Genomic DNA, 20747 nt, shown 5'->3' with positions numbered 1-20747 from the left:
AGCCTTTTTTTGTTGTTGTTGTTTTAGAGCTGCTTCCCCTCCCCCCCCATGCAACCAGGGGGTCCTTTTAAAGGGGCAATCCTTTTTGGGGGAGAAGGGGCTCGATAACTTTGTCCCCATCTCTTCATGCTGGATCCACTGCTATCTTGGCTTTTTGCCCAGAATGGGTTGGCCACCTCGGGTCTAGGAGAACCAGGCTGTCTCACAGGCGCTTTCCACAGGCTGTTCCCTGCCATCCCAAAAGTGACCTACAGAGGGACGGTGCCATGTCGGACAGACGCTCAGTCCAAGTGTACCTGTACTTATCTTGTACTTTCTGCTTGATGTCTTGCAGCGAATCTTGGGAAATATCTCGCTCCAGGTACCCAGAAAGCACCTCTGTAGCATTTTCTAAGTCTGCTTGGTTATTCTGCAAAAACAAAAAGTGGGCCAGTTTTTGTACAGACACTTCCTCACACCACCTAAGCATTCTGACTGAAATGAGAAGCAGATGGGGCAGGTCTGTTGGATAACACTTCAGCGTGTTCCTCTCTGCAGACTGGGACAGAGAAGGAGGAGAATTCATTTCACAACTGAACCAGAAGTTACTAAAGCCTCAGAGGGGCAGCCATGTTGGTCTTAACTTTAAAAACAGCAAGTAGCCCTATGGCACCTGAGACGAACAAAAACATACATTTATAAACTTATACAATAGATGTTATTAGTCTCTAAGGTGCCACAGGACTACTCGCTGTTTTTAAAAATTACTCAAGATATTCAAAATTTCCTGTATGTTTTTTGACATAAGTATTATGTTTCTGGGTTTAGTTTTTCCCCGTAGGGCAAACAGAATCACTTCCCTTCCTCTGTCCATCTTGGTCTTTGCTTGTGCATCCATATTCAGTGACAAAGCACAGCTTTTAGTACTGCTGTTACTCCATGCTCCTCCCAGAGTGGTAGGCCACACCAGTTTACTCAGACTTTGCATGAAAAGGTAAATGGATTTCCAGTCAACAGCCACCACAGAGCTGAGAATCAGGGACAGTTTTGGCTTTTAAGCACTCTCTTACTGCTACTGCCCTGAAACCAAGCAATGATGGAGAGAAACATTACATCCAAGAGCTAGGTGATTCTTCCAACAGATTGTACCCAAAGTTGGTTTTCTGTAGCTCTCATAACAGAATGATTATTTTACAGCACAAGCCAGCAGTATGACAAGGATTTACAGTGCCAGTTTACTTTACTCTCCCATTTCCTCAGCAGGGAATGCTTCACGTGACCCCTGATGGCCTCCAATTACATGGTCTCACCAGCATTCAAGAATACTGAATAAACCCCCATCTGTATGAGCTCTGAGTGCACCAGCCCCTCCCTGGATCAAGTGCCCAGGAGTACAGCAATATATTTCCCTACCTCGAAGATAATGGACTGGTTATTCTTTTTGAGGTAGAAGGCAAAGACATAAGTGTACATGAGTGTGGCACGACACTGGCAGAGGACGTCAACTGCTTTCTTCAGGAATTGCACCTCGATCCACGACATGTTGTGCTGCTGCATCTCTTCCATTTTCTGCTTCACCTGAGCATAGAGTTTGTGCTCAAAGCGCAGGCTCTGCATGTGGTTCATGTAGCGGTTGCAGTAGAACAGGTACCTCTGCAGGGCTGCTCTGGATCGCTGTGTTAATTCCCATTTAGGAAAAGTAAATAAATAGTTACAACAAAGTAATGGCTGGAGACTAGGCGAGAATAAAGGGTCTGGAGGACTCCAACGGTGACCAACAGAACAGTTTCCCCATTCAGAAGATGTTTCTGCTCCTTTCAACAGGTCAGGTACCGATAGGACCATGAAACTCACTGGGACTACTGAAACACACCCTAGCCATGAGTACGCATGTCCACCCCTCTGGGGAAAGCCAGGTCCCACTGAGGGCATTGGTGCTTCACAAGGAAAGCCCAACCCCTGACATCTGGAAGATTAAAGCACATCCTACGTTTACAGTGTACACGCACACCCCAGGGTTGTCATGCCAGGCACCGAACGAGGTGGGTTCCCAGCTGGAGGGGAGAGGACAGCGTGGCGGACTGTGTTAGTGCAGGGTTAAGTTTGGCCTTTCCTAGAGTGCTTCTTTTACTTTAACAATCCAATGGAGCTGTTTCAAAAGATACCAAGCCACCAACCCAATTAACAAGAAGACTTCAACTCTGGACCCTCTGCACCTGAGCTAATAAGTAACTTCAGCAGTTGTCTGCAAGAGTAGGCTGTTCTCCTCTATGGAACAGGGACTGAAGGACAATGAGCCGCAGGAGGTTATACAGGCTAAAGATGCCCCCATTTTATAGACAGCACAGCCAAGCACACACACGGCAGATTCTGAGAGGCAGAACAGCTACACAAGCAAGATGCTGTTCAATCATGTAGGAGAGAACAGGTCTCCTCCCAGTACTGCCAGAAACTACTGTGTAATCTCACGGGGGTATGAGGCTTTGCTCTTAATAAAAGGTGGTGTTATTTCTGTTCCCATCACAGGGAACATAATTCTAGAACTCCGCTTGCTCCCAGCCAAGTGTATCTCCATTTAAGGCAGTGGTCCTCAGCCTATTCTGCATCTGACCCATCTTAGAGCTCAAGGGTGAGAGAATCAAATCAGAGTGTGCGAACCTGGTCACAACCCTTCCTGGACCCAGATTACAAAAGAAGTTTGGGCCTCCCCGTCCCATCTAGTTAGGGCATGAATTCTCTTTCTTTTCCCATAAGTCAAAAGACATTGAGACTGACCACAAGAGGCCATGTCAGGAGAAGGAGGATCAGTTGCATGCCCTCAGCCAGAGGTTTTATTGTACGCACATGTGACCACAAGAAAACGTGGAAAGTGGAACACAGGCATAGGAGTTTCGTTCGGCATTAAATGGCTCCCAGCTTGCCTCTTCAGCGCTGAAGACACTCCACAGAGGCAGGCTAGCCAGCCAGAGCTGGCCCTAAGCAAGCTTCTGTACTTCAAAGCTCACTTTCCCCCCCATCTCAATGCATTTTCACAGGGGAGCAAAAGCACCTGTCTAATCACAGAGCCACCTCCCTGGCAGATTTTAAATCCAAGCTGCAACCCAAGCAGGCAAGAGAGCTAGTCAAAGTACCAGAGAAGTTCTGGTCATTGGGAAGAGCCAGGCACCTGTGTCGGAGGGGTTATTACAACTAATCTGTACTGGTCATGTGGTGAGAGCGCCTTTGAATGGCACTTACAAGCAGGCATGCAAGTCTGTCTCAAAGCCTTCCTCAGCATGGGTCTCCTTACAAAGAGATTAAGAACATGACTGTGTGCACGCTGGCTCCCAAATCATCATCGAAGGAAGAACTCATTTTTAACAGAGGCCTTTCTGCTCCTGTAGGAACCTGATGGTGTGTCCCCATTTCAACCTTAGCTCCTTTGTGGCCACACTGCCTTCAAGTGGAAAACAAGATTAACCACCATTCTGGTCTGGCCAGGGATCCAAGTGACATCACTACTAATCCGCACAGGTCCATGCTGTTAGACCCACAAAGCAAACCTAGATCTTCTCTGCAGCTCTTGGACTTTCAAGAGACAACTGGAGTAGTCAAACATCATCATCTCCTTACGGACACTCCTGAATTTAACACTACTATGGGGCACCTCACTGGAGTGTGTATACAGTGCAGCACACCAGGGCCTGATCCTGATTGCAACCTCTGGTCCCAACCCTCAAAGAAAATTAATACCCTAATTAGAACACTGATTTACATCCTTCCAAGTTGAGTGCTGGTTACAGGTACAACCACATGACTAAGAAATAATGTGTATATGACCAAGATAGATTAAAAAAGTGTTTGCTGAACAAATTACATTTTCAGATTATCACATGGAGACAAAACATCAGTTTCACAATATCGATATTTACATTATACTAGGGGAAAACAACCTCAGAGTATGGGAAAGAGGTGCAATATATTTAGTAATGGAGAATAGCATCACTGATCAACAATACAGGCACAAATCACAGGTATCCTAGTTTTCTTTTCACTAGCAGAGTAGCTGAGCCACTAATGATGTGCACCAGACACATACGATGTGCAAAAGGTGGCTGTATCACACATTTCAGTACGTGGCAGCCGTTTGTAGGAGAGGATGTTTCAGGAAGTATGCTAGCTCCCAGCTACAGGAGGAACAAGTGGGTGAACTGAACTGCAGCAATCTGCAGCACACAGGGGGCAGTCCTCCTGTTGCACTGCCCACATTTACAGCCTAGTGCAAGTACACCTGGGACTTCCTGTCAGTTAGCCTGCCTCTCAGGAACACCCACCGAATGCCGGCAACCAGCAAACCAGCCGGCAACAAGAATGGCACGCTCGTTTAAATATCCTGCGAACGTTCTACATCGACCTTATCCCGAAAGGGGGATTTCATCGTTGTGATGGAACCTGAGTCTTTTGGACTCTGGCCCAGCCGGTTCCCGGAGGTTAACTTTCAACAACAACGTAGAACCATAGAGCTGGAAGAGACCTAAGGAGTCATCAAGTCCAGCCCCCTGCCCGAGGCAGGACCAATCCCAACTAAATCAACCCAGCCAGGGCTTTGTCAAGCTGAGACTTAAAAACCTCTAGGGATGGAGATTCCACCCCCTCCCTAGGGAACCCATCTCAGTGCTTCCCCACCCGCTTAGTGAAACAGTTTTTCCTAACATCCAATCTAGACCTCCCCCACTGTAACTTGAGACCATTGCTCCTAATTCTGCCATCTATCACTACTGACAACAGCCTCTCTGTCCTCTTTGGAACCTCCCTTCAGGAAGTTGAGGGCTGCTCTCGAATCCCCCCTCACTCTTCTCTTTTGCAGGCTAAACAAACCCAAATCCCTCAGTCTCTCCTCACAGGTCATGTGCTCCAGCCCCCTAATCTTTGTGGTCATCCTCCGCTGGACCCTCTCCAATGCATTCACATCCTTTCTATAGTGACAACATACAGGATTTAAAGGGTTACAGAGCCCGAAAGAAAAAAGTTTCCCAAACTGGATGTTTTTCTAGTCCCTACCAAGAGTTGTGTACTCACCTCCTGTGCATCTCTTGCTGCCTTTGCATCATCCTCATTGTAGCGATTACAGTTGTACCTGAAAAAAGAGACAGATTGAAATCATGGACTGAAGTTAAAACATGTAGAATGCTGGCAATACAGTTGCCCTCTCTATCTGCCAGTTTAAGGTTCGAAACCTACCAGGCAGATCCATGTGGCTCCCAAGGGCCAAGACACACCCAACAGAACTCTGCTTTACAGTTCTGGTTCCGACAGACCATGTGGTTGCAGCCTCCATCCTTTTCGATGGTCACATGGCATTTGGGACATTCCTGTGAACAGAACAGACACTCATCGATGCTAGAAGCAGGACATGTGCTCTGATCTCTCCCCTCTTGTTAGAGCACCACAAAAATAGGAACCCAATTCAGACAACTTGGTTTACAACAGAGCCATGAGAAATTATACGTCCTCAGAAATTAAAGTGGGCAGGAGAAAAATCAACATGATTCTCTTCCCTCCTAACAGAGCCCAAGAGGCTTTCAAATACTGGAAGAGGCATGATGACACAGCTTTAAGAATGGCCCATCCAGTTTCATGACTAGTAAACTGACTTGCTAATTTGCTACTCCAGGAGGAAAGGTAATTTTGCAATTATCAGTAAAATCAGCAACTGCCCTACTGCTACCAGCAATTCCTGGGGTGGCTCAGAGGATAGGAGAGTATTTTGCAGTAAGACTAAGGGTATGTCTAGACTACAAGTGTACAGAGTTTTTTCGAAAAAAGTGCCCTTTTTTCAAAAAAAAACTTCACCTGCATCCAGATTGCCATTGCTTTCTTTCGAAATTAAATTGAAAGAACGTGGCAGTTTTTTCAACAGCGGTAAACCTCATGTTACGAGGAAAAATGCCTTTCTTCCCCAAAGAGCTCTTACGAAAGAAGGCGTTCTTGCATGCAGACAGGGCTTTTTTGAAAAAGAGCATCCAGATTGCCTGGGTGCTCTCTTTCAAAAAAGCAGATCGCTTCTTCAAAAGTCCTGTGGCAATCTAGACGACCTCTTTCGAAAGAGGCGTGTAGTCTAGACATTCCTTAAGTGTGCTCCTCGCATGTTGGGAGATTCTTTTTAAGCTTTGAAGACCAAGACTGAGATAGTCCAAGAGAGACTTTTTGGACTGGCTAAAATTGTGAAGTGTTTAAAATCTGGTTGCCACTTATGGAAGCCAATCTGTGTAGACGTAAACTTTAGGTTTTTTTAACGAAGTCCCCAACAGGTCAAGAGCTACTGCACTCAATATTGTACTCAACTGTTTCCTCTGTTTGGGTAGAACAGCCCATCACCCCACTGTAGGCAGCAAAGTCTGTTTTGCACAGTTCCTATAATGACACCAGAGATGCTTTTGCAGCATCTGGCCTTCTTCATGGCCAAAGTTTCAGGCTGCTCCAGGCTACGCACTAAATATCTGAGCATTATGCGCCCTGGGGGCCATCTGGGATCAATGACAACTGATCTCATTCATCTAAAAAAGCATCTGAAAACCTGAGACACAAAGTGAAGTTCTGCCTTCCCACCCCATCAACTAACTAGACCATTGGTTCACCCAACATGCCCAGTCTAAACCACACTTGCCATGCAGTACTCTCCGCATGCCTCTCCCCCCCACATGCCATCTCAATCAAGGCCTTGCATTGCCACTGCTGGCAAGGTTCAGTCAGCTCCAGAATAACCGCTGAATGAAGGGAGCCGGGAATACAGCACCGCCCATGGCACCATTCCTAGAGCTGGGGCCCCAGTCACATAAACCATTTGTGTCATGAGTAACAGTCTCTTCCTTTGCTGTACTCCAGAACTACCTCCCCCCCCCCCCCCGCCTCCCCCACGGCACTGTCAGGGAAACGTACCTGGTTTCCTGGAAGTAGTTTAACGATTGCTACATTGCACACAGATATTTGCCGACTTGCCTACTGTGTGGGAAACAGTTGGAGCAAGGCCCAGAGAAAAAATTCCCAAGGACACTCAAACCAATCTGCAAATGGCTATGTCTACACTGGCACTTCACAGCGCTTAGTAGCCTTCTGGCTCGGGGCATAAAACCCCCATCCCCAGTGGAAACTCCGCTGCAGCTCTGCAAAGCGCCAGTGTGAAGCAGGCTCCAGCCGTGCTCCCAGCACTGGTAGCTCCGCCCCTCCTGGGGGTGGTTCATAGAGCACTAGGGAAGAGGGCTCCCAGCACTCATGCTGAGAACGTACTTTCAGTTTAAAGTGCTGCCGCAACAGTGTAGGCAAAGCGCATGCGTAACCGGCATTACCGGCTAAGGGGATGTCTCTACACTTCACTTGCCAAACGGCAAAGATACCAAGAATGTGACTTCCACCGCTTCATGCACGCCTTGGGGGCACGCCTGTGCAGCAGAGATGCTCTTCCAATTGCAAAACAGATTTTCAATCAGTTTGCAGCTATTATTCAGCAGTCACTGCATTTATTTCAAAACACAATTCCACACACTTTGCGCAAAGCCACTTTTTACAATCTGAACTTAAATTCCTCATGTGCATTTCAGGACTGGCACCTAGAGAAAAACAGGATGTTGCTAACCTCACACACTTGGGTAGAAAGTTAAGACAGCTCAGCCACAATTTCTGCATAACATTGCAGAGATTTATGAACAATGTATCTGTTTCCACAGTTTAAAAGCATATATTAATGTTACCAGTCCAACAATTAGCCAAATATTGGTCCCACAGTATGCTGCTCTGAAGTCGAAGCGGGTGTCTGGCACAGCTAGGAGTAGTTCCCTTTGAATAGGTATGTCTCGAGGTGGCACAAATCAGTAGCGTTCCTCCTTAAGATCCATTGGGAGCTGAAACAGGCTGGTAATTCAGCAGTGAGATGCACCTGGGAACTCTGTGGTGGAACTTCCAGGTCATTCACTTGCCCAATGTTCTTTTTAACTAATACCTCCGACTTCCTCACTTAGAAGTACTGAAATTCACCCTGAGAAGGCAGCTCAGGAGGTTAAGTTCTTTGGGGAAGGGACCTATTTTTTGTCTTGTCTTTGTGCCGGGTCTGCCCAAATGTGGCCCTGTGCCCACAACTGGGGATCCTGAACTGCCCCAACGCAAACAAATACAAAGGCCCTAACCATAACCACGGTTCCGATTCATCACGTAACTGAAGTCGCCATACCCCTTCCAGGCCCACGGAACGTGAATTACACAGCAAGATCACTATCGCTCTGAAGGAATTCCTTCATCAGACTGAATGTCAATGTAGGAACCACAATTCAAGAATGCACACTAACGAAATGCTGAACAGGGGAAGAAAGCACAATAGCAGTAACAAGTCACTAAAAATGCTCGGGAGAGGTCATTTATGGATTAAGGGGCCAGGAGAGGGAGAGGGATTCAGGGAAGGAAGATTTTAAGAACTATGGCCAAGCAATAACATTTGATCAGGAAATCAAATTACCATACCAGTGGATTATTCTGGCTGGATTATTCTGGCTAGATTATCTAGCCACCTGCTGTGATGCAAGAAGTAACCCCATTAAAGTGCTTCAAACCCAAGTGAGTGTCTGATTATATGGTACAGTCAAATCCTGCACGTGGAAACAAAGGTCAAGGCAAACCTGTTCCTCCTTTGTCAGGGCCCATTTTGTGATGTTTATCACCCTCCACTACCTTATGCTCAGGTTCACAGGAATTCCATCAGTTCATAAACTGCAGTTCTTATCTCAAAGCAGGCAGAAGAACAGCAGTGCTTCCTGCAGCATATGAGATGAGCTATTCCCGAGACCCTCCGCCCCATGAAGTGCTACACAGTGTTGGTGCTGGGTCTGCATTCTAGCTCTCACACTCCGGATGTATTTTTGTGGTAAGTGCAGGTAATAACTGGATTGTCAAATCCCCAGCTCAGCTGGACACATGCAATTCTGCACCTTGTTTATTAGAATAAAGCGGCAAGAACTTGATGCCATGACACTTAGAAATTATTCCACTAAATGGGCTGCTTTAATGCACTTGCGTATCAGAGAGAAGATGCCACCCCACACGGGAGGCAAGACTGTTCGTGGTTCTACACAGAGCTGCAGCAGCAAGCAGTGAAAGGGACAAATCCTTAGTTCGGAGCCAAGTCTGCGAGAAGCCTTGTTTGTGTGTAAATATCCACCCAGGGTTCCCAAGCGTGGGAGTGGCACACACAGGCAGATGTTTAGAAGTGACCCGTAGAAGGCAGACAACGGGGCCTGGGTTCCTTTACAGTGGATAAGGGCCTGACCAGGGCCATTGATAGGCAAGAGGCAGCTGCCCCAGGGCCCAGGGATTTAAAAGGGTCAGGGGCTCCCAACCAGTGCTGCTATCACCACAGCAACAGCCAGACCTCTGGACTCGTTCAACTGCCACCAGAATTCCCAAGGCAGGGGCGGGCAGAGCTGACAGGTGGGCTGGGGAAGCCAGCCCCCGCCTCTCTCCACCTGCCTTCCTTCAGCAAAAACCAGACCTGACCATCCTGTGTTGAAAGTACAAACAAGCACAAGTTTAAAACGCTCTTTTCAGGCCTTTCTGAGGGACTGGGGAGGAGCACACAAGTACACAAACCCAGCTTTAAAAGAAACATTTAGTCTTAGCACAGAAGTTTTCTTCATGCCCCATCATATTAATAGGCTAGATAAACAATCTCAGATACTGCATTATAACCTGACACAGAGACCAGAGCTCTTTGGGGGCAAAAACAAGGAGCATCGGTTTAATTTGGAGCAATTTTAAATGGATTCAGGGAAAGACTGACTTGTTTAACACGTAAGCAAGGCTAGGTGGTGCTTCCAGCCATAAAGTTTTGCAAACTCCCACTAGAAACCACATTACCAGCACCAGCATTAAACAATTAATAAAAATCTGCACTTTAAATCTGATCAATTAATTCATAAAGAAATAAATGCCAGAATACAGTAATTCCTGAACAAAAAGCATATTTAAGCTGGATTTCATTTGTGTTCTCAGAGAAGCTGTTTGGTTTGCCCTCATCATTACTTTCCTGAAGGCCTCATGGTGCCTTTTTTGACAAGGCAAGCTTGGACAAACATGTCGCATATTCTCCGGAGCACCATGATTTTGAATATGCAGAACTCAGGGACTGAGATCTTCTCAAATCACACTTTGGCCTTGGTAAAACGTAGGGAGTTTTCCCGCACAGAGAAGCAGCCACAAGGAATGGCACTGAAACCTGTGGTAGTACCCAGAGAGGCCACCATCTTTTAAGGACAGCTTTTGGAAGCTAGAAGCAGCAGCAGCCTCTTTAGTCTCATTTACACTGCCTTATTTTTGGCCAGAGAGCCAGATTGCTCATACAACATTGATAGAGTGAGACTATTTCACCCAATAGGGAGTTTCAAAACTGGATCGTTCGAGTTCCTTTCAAGGTTCCTTTCTGCAAGACATGCCCAAGTTTAGAATACGGAGAATTATTCTGGGCCTAATTTCCCTGTGGAATTATTGAGTGTGGCTGTTTCTTCCCCTTGTGCCTGAACTAGGAACATGAATGGTTAATCACTTAACTGGTATCATGTTTACCAGGTGATGCTTACAGGTTACAGCACCTCCTCCGCCCACCCTGTTTAACCAGTTAAAACAATACGTTTAACTGATTAAATAGGGTTTTACATCCCCAGCCTGAACAGGGGTATGAGCATCTAATCAGCCTCTTGAAAGGGGTGGAGTAGCCTGGGATGGCTGAGAACCACTGTTGCAGAGCACACAAGGAAATCATTTCGTTTTCCGTCGAATTCGAAAGGACAATTCATTTTACCAAGAAATGTCCACAAGTCTGCCTGGAAGCAGAGCAAGTTTCAGAACTGGAGGCAGTCAGCAAACGAAGAGGGCCGTTCAATGGAAGCACTGCTTGAACCCAACATCCCAGTGCAGTGGGAAGTTCTGCTCCCACTAAAACATAACCGATTCTACTCAGACAGTAAGCAAGCCATGTCCCAGATGCAAAGCAGCTGTCTTCAGGAAGCAATGTTGTTACCAGGTTACACTGCAAAAAACCTTTCTACTCTCAGCAAGCTCCGCCCCCCGTCACACACACACTGCCTCTTGTCCTCCCCAGCAAAGGCCCAGGTTTGCTCCGGAATTGCACTCCCCACATGGGAGTTGTGTCTTGCTTCCTTGCCATCATGCCAACCCTTGTGTTCATTCCACACGAAGCGCATAAAACTAGCCCCCTGACTTTGGATAACCAATGCATTTGCATAACAAAATCGCAGCAGCTGGTCTGTCAAGTCTCACCAGGCTCCCTGCCCAACAGCAGTGAACAAGCCCTGAAAAGCCAACCCCAGGGGGACTTGGGAAGAGAGGTGTAAATGAACCCAGCCAAACCAAGCTGGGGTGGCAAACATCTCACGCTGACAGCAGAACGAGGCCCTGATTTCTGCACAGAAGCCCCACGAGCAGTAGCTTCAGTTTGCTTTGGGTTTCCTCTTAATGCTTTAGGACCAAAGCAAATAACCAGAAGCCCCATTTCTGCTTGCATCTGGGACGATCACGTTAGCTTGCTGCTGTGCTTAGTGCTGGACGCTGAGAACACCGCGCTGGGGTGGAGCATGTTCCTCCAGCCAAAGGGTTACGCGGCTGCTCTGGCTTTCATCAGGGCTGCTGTGAAGGAAACTGAAACCAACCTTTGTGTTTGCTGCAATCCAATTGGAAGTTTCACTGTCATCATCACACTTCTTAATCCACTTCTTTAACCACTGTTCAGGAAAGGAAAACAGACTCCTCAGACGTCATGCAGCTTTGAATCTCACTAACACAGACGTTCCATTATGCTCACGCTTCACATGAAAGGTGCCCCAAATTAACCCATTGCCAAACAGAGTGGAGTGAGCTTTAAACTTGCAGCAGAAAATCTGCTACTTACTACAAACCTCTCTAGTCCGGCACCCTGGGGACTTGACCAGTGCCGAACCAGAGAATTTGCTGGATCGCTGGAGGTTAATATTGTCTGGCACAGTTTCTCAAACTGTGCTCTGCAGAGCCCCGGGGCTCCGCGAGGCTGACTAACTGGAAACATCGATAGGTACAACACATACAATCAGTGGACCGCTGGGGCTCCGCATAAATTTACACGCATGTAAAGGGCTCCGGAGCCCAAAAAGTTTGAGAACCGCTCGTCTAGCAGTATCCCCAACACTTCCACTGCTTCCTGGGCTTTTAGAAGACATTTGGGATAAATTAGAGCTAAACAACACTGAGAGCCAGGACTGGTGGCAGTAAAACTGTATGGGACTGCAGGAACCTTGGCCATACTCATAAGGGGACATCCAGCTAACTAAAATCATGCCAGTGCCAGGATACTGCCGGACCAGCGAGGTTCAACCTGTTGATAAACCCTGAAACACAGTATTACAGGACCCCAGGCATGCCAGAATGCCATCTGCTCAGGACTGTCCTACTAGTGAGTCCAGAAGAGCGGTAAGTTTTGGAAAGTAAGAGGAGGCGGCGGCAGCAGCCACCATAAGAGGAACCTTTGTGTCCTCCCCCTCGGGGGGAGGCTGTGGTGTTGGTAACACTCTTGAAGGCGAGGGAGGGGACTTGTCTGAGGACCAGGTGTAAGCAGTGCAGGTTGCACCGGATGGTTTCGCTCTTCCATCTTCACGGCCATGGTGGGAGTGGGGACCACAGTGGCTGAGGGAGAATTCTGACACTGATACCATCAAAGCAGGCTTAAGCACAAGGCCCTGGGCATGGCGGTAGGCCCGTGGGGTCCCCAAATGGCCAGCTCATTGCTCTTTGCCACTGAAGAAGAGGAGAACATCTCCAGACTCCAAGAGGTGCCAACCCTGACAGTACCGGGGAATGGTAATGGGGGGAGACCAAGTTCCACAGGAGCATGGTCAGTTTGCCAGCTGCTGTCTAGGCAGCGCCGCAGCAATTGGTGCTTGTCACTTCCCTGACATGAAGCGGCAGAACCCTATGCCCCCCTGAATACAAGCACAGCAGCAGCATCGGTCAGGCCAATAGGGCAAATCCTGCGCATGCCCAAGGCTTGCTGTTTGGGGGAAATAACCCCTCGCACTCCCGAAATGAAGCCCAGGGATGTGAGCAAGGCAGCTGAAGGCTCACACCTAGACTGTCAATACCCACAGGACCATACTGCTTTGCCAGAGAGCCCCGCAGTTCTGCAAAGCCATGGGTTCAGCGAGGGTGCCCACGCTCACCTTGCACTTAACAGGATCATGCCAATTCTCACCGCAGTTAAAGCTGTAGGTGGAAAGGAGAACAGATTTACACAAGTTGCGCTATCACGCTGTGCTTGGGAGTCTATCAGTGCCACTACAATTCCTTCTACAGTGCTTATGTCTTTTGGTTACTCCATCGGATGGGCCTGGCACCAGACCTTGCTCAAGGCAATATACTGTGAGTGTGTTTCAGTTTCCCTGTAGTCCCATGCCCCCTGCTGGGTGCATGACACTTGAGATTGTTCCGGGAGGGGCCTAGCTCTCGCAGGGGACCTGAAACGGATTAGTTTTCCATGGGGAAGTAAAAGGCTGCCTTGTGAAACAAGCACCTGGGCTCTTAATAAAAAGCCTAACGTTAAACAAAATGTCACCTACGCATCGTGCTTGAAAATGGCTCGAGAGGTATAAACATGGATCCCTTACTTTATAGGGAGTTGCCACGTTTAACCATTTTCAGACTCCCTACCTCTCCCAAAGTGTTTCTGCTACTGAACATCTGTTTGAAGGAGATTAACTGCCCTAACAGTTTGCAGACTTCCATACAATTCTTGTTGCAAAGCTCCTTCCCAATACATCTCAAGAGCATTTTAAAACTTACGCTCCTTACCTTTCGGTAAAGTGAAAATCAACTGTAGTTAGGGTGAAAGCCCTTCAAAAGTACTTTATGCACGATGTAAATAGCCACCCTTTGCTACAGCGCCTCCTGTAGAAGGCGCTCTCCCACGTGGCAACCTGATTAATTCTGCTGTAACCCTCGGCCTGCGAACACGAATACCCTCCCCCTTACATGGGATCTTGAGGTCGCATGAGGGTGACTGGTTTTTCAAAGGCCATTGAGTGACTATGGGACTGACTGATTCCCAGTCCTCGGTTCTACCCCTAAAATGACCATACATTAACATATTAATCCTGCCATTTCTCAAATGAAATTCCAGGCATTTATCAATTCATTTCCCAGGGTTAGTTTTTAATTTCATACACGTCCACCACCAAACGCTCTCAGAACGATTCAGATAATGAGGAAACTGACTTGAGCAGCTCCAGTTTGCTGAACATGACTCCTGTTTCTTCATTAAATGAATCAATTGAGGGAGAGGATCCAAGGTATTTGGAATTGCTCCAGAAGTTTCTCTGAAAGTTTTCACCCTGTCAGCTGTTAGACATTTTCACTTGGAAGACATTTTCATTTTCCAATTAGGAAGATGGGCAAGAACATTTTCAACTGAAGCAAAAGAAAGATGAACCACAAAACTAATACTCACTTTTAAAAGCTCTCCCCCCCCCAACCGCGCTCCTCAACACAGCCATTTACACAGTACATAGCTTTTAGCTTCTGAATGGCCCTGGAAGATCTCAAATCACAAGAGTGTTTTTACCAAAACTGACGTCCACATTTGCAGCGAACAGGTTTAGCATCAGGATATTGAACTTTAACAACATGGTGGCAGTCTGGGGCAGGACACCATTTTAACAGTCGATTACACTACAAAATAAAATGAGACAACATGACACACAGAACTACCAGGAAAAGAGACTCTCCCCAACAACCTCGTCAGTTTCTTTTCAGCCCTTCCCCGCAGCCCCACATTGTCCCTGCGTCCTTTAAGCTTAAGTGTCTCCAGGTATGTCCACATTGCAAATAAAACCTGCAGCTGGCCCAAACCAGGTAACTTAGGCTCAAACCTCCCCTTGAAAAGACACACATGTTCTCAATCCCTGTAGTAATATACCTCACTGCTCGGTCTGCATTTGTACTGTAGCCACCTATATGGACTTCTACGTATTACAAAGCACTGGAGATTGTAACAGGACATGCCCAATGTTACATTAGTGCAATGTCAAAAAGGCCGATTTAAACAAGTGTCAAGACGCGAAAGTTTGTTTGACTGCATCCTTAATTTTCCCAAGCTATTTCTGATTAACAGAACAGGCTGTTTACAGTGTATCTGAAAATACACAACACAGGTGCAGTGAGGTAGTTAATGAACTGAAAACTTCTCAACTTGTGTCTTTAAATCTTAGTTTCTAAAAGTTGGTTTATTCACCCCTACTTAGAACACATGAATATTTTATTCAAAGCTGTTATACAGCTTCATGTCTTAGACTGTCACCTGGGGTCTCTCTACACTTTAATGGGTGGTATATCCTGGTTCTGAGGCTGTAAAACATTTACCCAAATACAGTGACTACCACCTTGGAAAACAAGGGGCAATTAAATCCTTTTCAGGATGAATATAACACCTACTGCATTTTCCTCATCTACTGTGGCAGTACATTTCTAAATTCTAGGTACTATTCCATGGTACCCCTCCTCCCCCACACAGCACATGCCTTTCTGGGTCATGTATCTTTCTATAACTCTGGGTTTAATATTTTCCCCATAATTGTACATAAGCTAAATGGTCTATAAACACTTGCTTCCAGAGTCCTGTCTTGTTACAACGGATTAGATCATCTCTTGACCAGAAAACTATAGCCACTGATCTTGGGCAACTTGGAACATAATGGCCATAACAGAGTCAATGACAAATGCCTGCCAATTTCAAAAAAGCAGAACCATAAGAATAGGAAAAATTCTGACCCTCAAGTTCTCATATGCATATCTCCTGTCACAATTTAAAAATCTACACTGCCCCCCAGCACCTGGTCTGATTGAAATCAAGTGTTAACAAGGGGGCCCCCCCATGTAACAGCAACTACTGAACCATATAATTCAATCAAAAACTTGTCCAATACACCACTACACATGGAAATAATCAAAGATAGTTAAAAAGTCTTCCTGTGTCTGTGCAGAAGAATAAAAACATTAGAATAATCATTTATTTCATTAAAAAATGCAATTAAACTTACCTCTACAAAACTATTAGTTATTAAATGCTGGTACTTTAATTTAACCTTTGAATCTGTGATCAGACGCCTATGGAAAGGAGAGAAATGCAAAAACATTAAATGTAGAAGAAAACACATTTCTTTGCACACAGTCAACTAAAGAAAGAGTGTGTGTATTAACACTGGTTGCTTTCCCAGATAATACTTTCAGTTACATGGTAGGGATGTAAAAGTTTTGCTAGTTAACTGATAAGTGATGCTTATCAGTTCTGGTTAAACAGTTAAACTCCTGTGGGCTGCCAGCAACCTGTGGGGCCAGAGGCTGGTGCAACCGGCAGTCCACAAAGCTGGCAGCCCACAGGGGCTGGAACTGGCATGAACTGGAGACTGGAGGCAAGTGGGGCTGGGAGCCAGAGATTTGTGCGGCCAGGAGCTAGCAAAGCTGGAAGCCCATGGGGGCTGGAGGCTGGCAGGGCCAGCAGCCCTCGGCACTCGTTCAACAGTGTAAAAGATTTACATTTCAGTTACACAGTTAGTATTTTTAGAAGTTTTTTACATCCCTATTACACATACCCATGTATCAGGATCCACAAATTAGGAACACTTACCTGTTTCCTATTTGTGCAACATTAGAATACCACAATAGCAACAATGTCACTCTTACAGCTTTCCTTTCTGAGCCATAATGCAGAAGCACAAATGACAGTTGTACAGTTCAAGTTAAGTCTGGTTTGAGACGTGCACTTGTATTTTTCTAAGGCTTTCCTGAAGACTCCAGGAAGTACAATAAGCAATTTTGCTAATTGTAGTCATGACAGATTTGTATGTTTCCTGTAAAACTGCTTTCAAAACCAGAACACACTGGCTGCACTGCTGACCCACAGCAGGTATGTCCAAATGTTATGTGGATTTCAATGGAATGTTAATGATCATCAATTTAAACCTTAATGGGATATGGCTGATATAGTCATATACAGAAAAGCAACAAATTAAAGCTGCAAGATCACCACAATACATAGTCTTCCGGACAATGGCAAAAGCAAACAACATCTCATTAAATCAATCATTTCAATTGTTCAAAGGTTTTAAGGGAGTACAGGAGCACTCAATTATGTTTATTAATCTAACTTTGGGTTGTATAATTGTTGTGGATATACTGAGTTTAGGATTGATGCACTGTAAATAAGTACATTAAATTATGTATTACTGAAAACACATGCACAGGACTTCTAGGGCTGTCAATGGCAGTTAACGCACGCAATTAATGCAAACAAATTAACTAGTGCAAATATTAGTAATCCAAAATATAAAGTGAGCACTTTAACCTTTGTTTCCTGTGTTGTAACAAATAAATTTACAAATATAGAAAAGCATCCAAAATATTTATAACACATTTAAATTGGCATGTATTATTAAAACTGCAATTACTTACAGCAGTTAAATCTAACAATTAATTGACTTTTAAAAATTGTTTGACAGCCCTAATGCCTTCAGGTGTACAAGGCAGCACAGCTGAGACTTGCTGGAGACTATGACAATATCCTTATGAGTATTTAAAATCTCAGCCTATGAAACGGGAATAATTTAAGCTTTGCACAATTTATGGTTAAACACAATCACTTACTGGAGCTCCAGAAATCCCAGGCACACCTGCACCCTGAACATTCTGTGCAGGAGTTGAAAAAGGTTCATAAAAGGGCAACAAAAATGATTAAGGGGATGGAATAGCTGCCATACAAGCAGAGATTAATAAGACTGGGACTTTACAGCTTGGAAAAGAGACAACTAAGGGGAGAGATGATAGAGGTCTACAAAATCATGACTGCTGTGAAGAAAGTGAAGGAAGAATTATTTGTTCCTTCCCATAACACAAGAACTAGGAGTCAGCAAATGAAATTAATAGGTAGCAGGTTTAAAAATAAACAAAAGGAAGTATTTCTTCACACAATGCACAGTCAATCTGTGGAACTCCTTGCTAGAGGATGTTGCAAAGGCCAAGATTATAACAGAATTCAAAAAAGAGCTAGATATTAATGGAGGATAAGTCCATCAGTGGCTATTAGCCAGGATGGACAGGGATGGTGTCCAACTGGGAAGGGGTGACAAGGGAGGGATCACTTGAGGATTACCTGTTCTATTCGCTCCTTGTGGGGCACATGTGGCAGTTCTTGTAAACACTAAGAAACTTTACATGACTTTTCTGCATACATACACACACACTAGCCTGTTTATAACCAAAGGGCCACTTCGAAGTAAATACTGAAATTAATGCACAATATTTATAAACACACAATAAACATTGTAATAGTGAGCTTTTCTATGGGACCTGTCATCCATAGAGGTGTGTTTGCTTCACGTAAGCAGAGCTTTCACAAGCTCATATTGTAATAGATTGAAATGAATATGCAACGAATTGTACAGCGTGCCAAACAAACTCGAGCACTTTCAATACTTGTAAGTGCTAGACCTAATGAAAAGTATAAGAATTGTGCATACACTGCATGGGATTTTCAATTTATAATGTCTTCAAGTATGTCAAAAACTTCTATGATCATTCAGGACCAAGTCCATAGCTAGTTTACCAGTTTTTAAAATGAAGCTATTGGTTACCTGAGAAAACAGTGAATTTTAATTTGACTCGTGATATATGTGTATGGAAATTTACTAATAAGTTCACCTTTGGGAAGAGAATAGAAATGATAAATTTCAGCTCCAAATTTTCCAAATGCTGTAAATAACAAAAGACAAAACCCTCAAATGTAACTAGAATACAGCTAATATGGCACTAGAATTTATATTTATCAAACTAAGCAAATAAACCACTTTCACAATTGCACTGTGCTTCTGTCTGATGGGTTTGAAAGGGTCACTTTTAAGTGACAACTGCATTTCTATGCCATTCATCTGAGGATCACAAATTCCTTAAGTGGTTGGGAGTTAATGCTGTTTTAGAGACATGGAAACTGAGGCAGCCAATTCCCAGCTCCCCTGCTCTAGGCAAGCTTCCTTCCTTAAACTAAGTTAACTTGCAGACTGATCTCCCTGAAGAAACTGAGCAGAAGCAGCACCTGCTTGACAATTTGTTACCCACTGACCTCTACCAACAACAGGAAATAAAGCTTATATTCTGGGGAAATGCTTTTACCACCGCTCCATTAAACTTCACCCCAGCACAGATAGTAGTCACAGATCGCAGAGAGGTAGCCAGTAAAACAAAAGCAGTCATGTAGCACTTGAAGACTAACAAAATAGTTTTAGGCTAGTTTTAGGCGATGAGCTTTTGGGGGCAGACCATTCACTTTCAGAATATGATCTGAGGAAGTGGGTCTGCCCCATAAAAGCTCATCACCTAATAAACTATCTTCTTAGTCTTTAAAGTGCCACATGACTGTTTGTGTTTTACCAAGCACAGTAGTGATCATTTAACTGTGTGGCAGTTGTCTTGACCAAGTGATAAGGTTTAAAACATTACTGCACTACCAAATATCTTACTGTCCATGGAACTTAAGACCTAGAGCAGTGGAAGGACAGCAGGATGATGTGCTATGGAAAGAGGTAGCTAGTTTGGATCAGAGCACCCAACACTGAAAACTCAGCCAGTTCTGCCTGCTCAGGGGTAGCAGGACAACCACTAGTATGGTTGGTGATAAAAACAAGACACTAATATTGGAGAGTAAGCACTTGTGACTTGCTGCATCCTCCCCTCTCTCACACAGAGTTCCTCAACACTGTCCTTTCAATTTTGTCAGAGTCTTCTTAGCACTAGGCCAAATGGGAAGATTTGCAGATACTAAACTGTTCAAGATAGTTAAGACCAGAGCAGACTGTGAAGAATGACTGGGCAACAAAATGGAAAAAATAATCCCAACTATACATACAATATGATGGGGACTAATTTGTCTACTAGTACTCAAGAGAGATCTTGGGAGTCACTGGGGATAGTTCTCCAAAAAGATCCACTCAGTGTGCAGCGGCAGTGAAAAAAGCAAATAGAATGCTAGGAATCGTTAAAAAAAGGACCGAGAATATCTTATTGCCTCTATATAAAGTCATGGTTCACCCACATCTGGAATACTGCATACAGACGTGGTCGACTCATCTCAAAAAAGATATATTGGCATTGGAACTAGGGGGTCACCAAATGAAATGAATAGGCAGCAGGTTTAAAACCAACAAAAGGAAGTTTCTTTTTATAATGGAGATTGCCTATCTCCTAGAACTGGAAGGGACCTTGAAAGGTCCCCTGCCTTCGCAGCAGGACCAAATACCATCCCTGATGAATTTTTGCCCCAAATCCCTAAATGGCCTCCGCAAGGATTGAACTCACAACGCTGGGTTTAGCAGGCCAATGCTCAAACCACTGAGCTATCCCTCCCCCCTTCTTCACTCAGCGCACAGTCAACCTGTGGAACCACTTGGCAGAGGAGGTTGTGAAGACCAGAACTTTAACAGGGTTCAAGAAAGAACTAGACACATTCATGGAGGATAGGTCCATCAATGGCTATGAGCCAGGATGGGTAGGAACGGCGTCCCTAGCTTCTGTCAGGGGCTGGGAATGGATGACAGGAAGGGTGAGGATTACCTGTTGTGATCCCTTCCTCTGGGGCATCTAGAATTGGCCATTGTCACAAGACAGGATACTGGGCTGGATGGACCTCTGATCTGATCTAGTCTGGCCGTTCTTATAGGAAC

The 20747-nt window shown here is 45.2% G+C and overlaps 1 protein-coding gene across 2 annotated transcripts in view; it reads right to left on the bottom strand.

Moving 5' to 3' along the window:
- Positions 1–20747, bottom strand: part of ARIH1 (ariadne RBR E3 ubiquitin protein ligase 1) — a 96195-nt gene that overhangs the window by 5052 nt on the left and 70396 nt on the right. The window contains exons 6-13 of one of the 2 annotated variants that reach the window (XM_075897554.1): positions 16077–16143; positions 14603–14709; positions 13206–13248; positions 11667–11738; positions 5200–5330; positions 5039–5095; positions 1393–1666; positions 297–409 (exon numbers count right to left, since the gene is read on the bottom strand). In XM_075897554.1, coding sequence (XP_075753669.1) covers positions 297–409; positions 1393–1666; positions 5039–5095; positions 5200–5330; positions 11667–11738; positions 13206–13248; positions 14603–14709; positions 16077–16143 — 864 coding nt within the window. Of the gene's footprint in view, positions 1–296; positions 410–1392; positions 1667–5037; positions 5096–5199; positions 5331–11666; positions 11739–13205; positions 13249–14602; positions 14710–16076; positions 16144–20747 lie in introns of both variants that reach the window. The other variant, XM_075897555.1, reaches the window with a different exon arrangement.

Source organism: Pelodiscus sinensis, chromosome 14 (genome assembly GCF_049634645.1).
Source record: "Pelodiscus sinensis isolate JC-2024 chromosome 14, ASM4963464v1, whole genome shotgun sequence".
In the NCBI taxonomy this organism is placed as follows: Eukaryota; Metazoa; Chordata; order Testudines; family Trionychidae; genus Pelodiscus; species Pelodiscus sinensis.
This window is presented reverse-complemented; position numbering and strand designations above follow the sequence as displayed.